The sequence below is a fragment of the Eumetopias jubatus genome, unplaced genomic scaffold (genome assembly GCF_037043125.1).
Source record: "Eumetopias jubatus isolate StellerSeaLion01/CBP00866 unplaced genomic scaffold, mEumJub1_p1.0 scaffold_7, whole genome shotgun sequence".
Taxonomy (NCBI): domain Eukaryota; kingdom Metazoa; phylum Chordata; class Mammalia; order Carnivora; family Otariidae; genus Eumetopias; species Eumetopias jubatus.
This window is the reverse complement of record NW_028274813.1, coordinates 75,229,291-75,232,757: the sequence shown is the minus strand read 5'-3', so window position 1 is coordinate 75,232,757 and position 3,467 is coordinate 75,229,291. Positions and strand designations below refer to the sequence as shown.

Sequence of the window (3,467 nt, the reverse complement as noted above, 5' to 3'; positions counted from 1 at the left end):
GATTTGGTTACTGTTTGACAGCAGAAATATATCAAGCTACTCCTTAAAATCCCCAATAATTTTCTATTGCTCTTAGGATATAAGGCAAAGTTCAATTCATGGATACAAGCTTCCATCCTGTCTGGCCTATTGCTCCAGCCTGATTTCAATTGTTCATTCTCTTGCCCTGCTAACATTCCTATCTCATGATCTTTGCAAATGGTGTTTCCATAGTCTGGACTCCACTTTTCAGTATTAACTCCTTGTTAAACAGAATCCGAACAATCGCCATTTTAATGGTGAGTCACATTGTTCTTATGGTAGTCTGTTCGTTTCCTTTAAATTTATTATCAGAATTCTATCTGTATTTAAAGCTATTAAAGTCTTGTTCCACCATTAGCCTGTAAAGCTCCTGAAGTCAAGATCGGTATTTTACCTCAAAACTTGACATAGTACCAGGCATATGGTAGATCCTCAATAGGATTATTATGTTATCCTCTTTATGTATATTAGCTGAATGGATAAATTAATACATGATTTAAAAAATGTTAATGTTTAAAAGTTTTTTTTAATGATGTTTAAAAAAAAACACCTTATGACTGTTACTGAAGATTTCTTCTTAAAACAAGACATAATGAAAGCTCATATCTGTCTTTTTAAATAATAATTTTTGATAAATTCTTTCTTCATTGTTTTGGTTTGGTCTTTTAGGTTCACCAGGCAAAGACAATGTATGAAGCAAATTACTCTGAAGTGTCTCAATTTGTATTCTTGGGACTTTCTACCTATAGACCAGTGCAGCATTTTCTCCTTGCTTTCTCTACAGTGTTTTATGTAACAATTGTTTTTGGAAACCTCCTTGTGGTGTTTACAGTGGCCTTTGACCCTTACTTACATTCCACCATGTACTTCCTTTTAGCCAATCTCTCATTTATTGATTTATGTCTTTCTACCTTAACGGTTCCCAAGATGATATCTGATCTGCACTCAGGGCACAAAACCATATCCTTTCAAGGATGTGTCATCCAGATATTTGCCCTTCATGTCCTGGGTGGATCTGAGATGGTGCTGCTCGTCGCCATGGCCTTGGACCGATATGTAGCCATATGTAAGCCCCTCCACTATCTGACTATCATGAGTCCGCAGATGTGCAATTTACTTCTGTCTGGTGCTTGGGCTATTGGCTTCATTCATTCAGTGGCCCAGTTAGCTTTTGTTGTCCATTTGCCTTTTTGTGGTCCTAATGAAATAGATAGTTTTTATTGTGACCTTCCTTGGTTTATCAAACTTGCCTGCACAGACACCTACAGAATGGAATTCGTGGTTATTGTCATCAGTGGGTTCATTTCCATGGGCACCTTCTTCTTATTGCTTATCTCCTATGTCTTCATCCTGGTCACTGTACGGAAACGTTCCTCAGGTGGTTTGTCTAAAGCGTTTTCTACTCTGTCAGCTCACATCACTGTGGTGATTTTGTTCTTTGGTCCATGCATTTTTGTTTATGTGTGGCCATTTCCCACCGTGTCAGTGGATAAATTTCTTGCCATTTTGGACTTTATGATTACACCCATTCTGAATCCTATTATCTACACATTGAGGAACAAGGACATGAAGATGGCAATGAAGAGACTGTATAGTCAACTCCTGAGTTTGAGGATGATCTCTTAAATAACTCATGAGAAAACAAGTGGTGCCTTCTGAAAGTAATACTATATGTGTAAATTTTAAAGGGCTATACACTATGTTAAAACAATTAATTTTCTTTATTTCAGCAGTTCAAAAATCTTGGATAGTTTATTCCATGTTAATAACCAATAGTGTGATTATATATCTATATCTCTATATGTCTCTCTCTATATATCTAAGACTATTTTGCATATTTTAAAATTTTACAATACTGAAAATACACATTTTGTGTGGCTTACATTTTGAATAGTCCATAGAATCTTGGAAAGTTTTATGAATTTGAAGTTACTGTGCTGTATTTGCAGAGCAATGATGTAAAAAATTTTTCTGTGCTATTGAGTTGGAACATATTCTCATGTAAAGAGAATGATTGGTTCGTAAAACTTATTTTTGACAGGCAAAGCACGCTTGTTTTTAAATTGATTCAGGTGTGCTGTTTCTTTTTTCTTTTCTTTATTACTTATGTTAACAGATACACTCTGTTACATGAATATAATTTTTGTCATAGATTAAATATTATCTGATATTCACCTATACAGAAAACAATAAAGTGGACAAAAATAGTGGAAGTTATTAGTATTTGAGATTATATTAGGATCTGGTTTCTAAGAGGAAAAAGTTATATCTTCTTCCTCTCAACTTTGCTTTTAACTATTCCCTTTATTCATTTTTTTTTTGAGATTTTATTTATTTGAGAGAGAGAGCACAAGCAGGGAGAGTGGCAGGCAGAGAGAAGCAGGCTCCCTACTGAGCAGGAAGTCCGACATGGGACTCTACCCCAGAACCCTGGGATCATGACATGAGCTGAAGGCAGGCACTTAACCGACTGAGCCACCCAGATGCCCTTAGCTATTTCCTTTAAATATGTGCTGACAATAGAAGGACGTGAATTAAGAAGCAACATTCATTAAAGAGACTAGAACTAGAATGGGATTTCGGAAATGTTAAAGAGAAGGAATTCATATGTAGTATTACTCAACCATGGATACAACGCAGTATTGAACACCACTCCATGCTCAAGGATTAAGGCTATGCTTTTAGGCTTGCAGGCCTGACAGTTCACCAACACACAGAGTAAAACCATGCCTTCTGAAGCTTTGGTTTTTGAAATTTTATTCTTATATTGAGATAGAATTTCCTTCCTTCTGTATTTCATATTGTATTTCTCATTTATAGTCTTGGTAGATTGCAATAGCTTCCATAATGTCTCCTCCTTTCATGTTTGAAAATAAAAATGATATTATACCTTGTAGCTTTAAGATAAACATTCCTCCTGAGGCTAAACATCTAAAGTCTTTCTAAGAAAAATTCCCCATTTAGAAACTTTCTTGAGGGTTATGTTTGTATATATGTAGGTACCTTTTTATGAGGTAACCTGAAATGTCAGTTTAATTTCCTGTTAAAATCTGTTTCTGCTGCAACCTGGGGATAAGCTGATAATGATTCCAGCCATGAAGCAGAGAAAAATATATGATAATATTTCATCAGAAATGAAATGTCATTAAATCTGTAACACAAGATATAGAAGAATATCCAAATCAGAAATTCAAAATCTCTGACAGGAAATGACTAATAATTTGGAAATAAAAAGTAAAAGCCAACTTACACTCAAAACAAAATTTGAATAAGACAAAATCATTTCAGAAATGAGTAATAAACTACTAGGTACCCAAATGAGAGCAGAATGGCCAAATTTACAGTGAAGGTCGTAAGAAACAAAGATGAAAAGAACCAAGAAAAAAATACCTAATTAAAGACAAAGGTAAAAAGTTGTATAGAACCAGGCAAATGATATTCAATAG

General features: G+C 34.8%; 1 protein-coding gene across 1 annotated transcript; it reads left to right on the top strand.

The window, feature by feature from the left end:
• Window positions 1-708: 708 nt before the first annotated feature.
• LOC114221368 (olfactory receptor 4F6-like) lies at window positions 709-1,647 on the top strand. Its single transcript, XM_028119489.2, has one exon. The coding sequence runs from the start codon at window positions 709-711 to the stop codon at window positions 1,645-1,647; it is 939 nt and encodes a 312-aa protein (XP_027975290.2).
• Window positions 1,648-3,467: the final 1,820 nt, after the last annotated feature.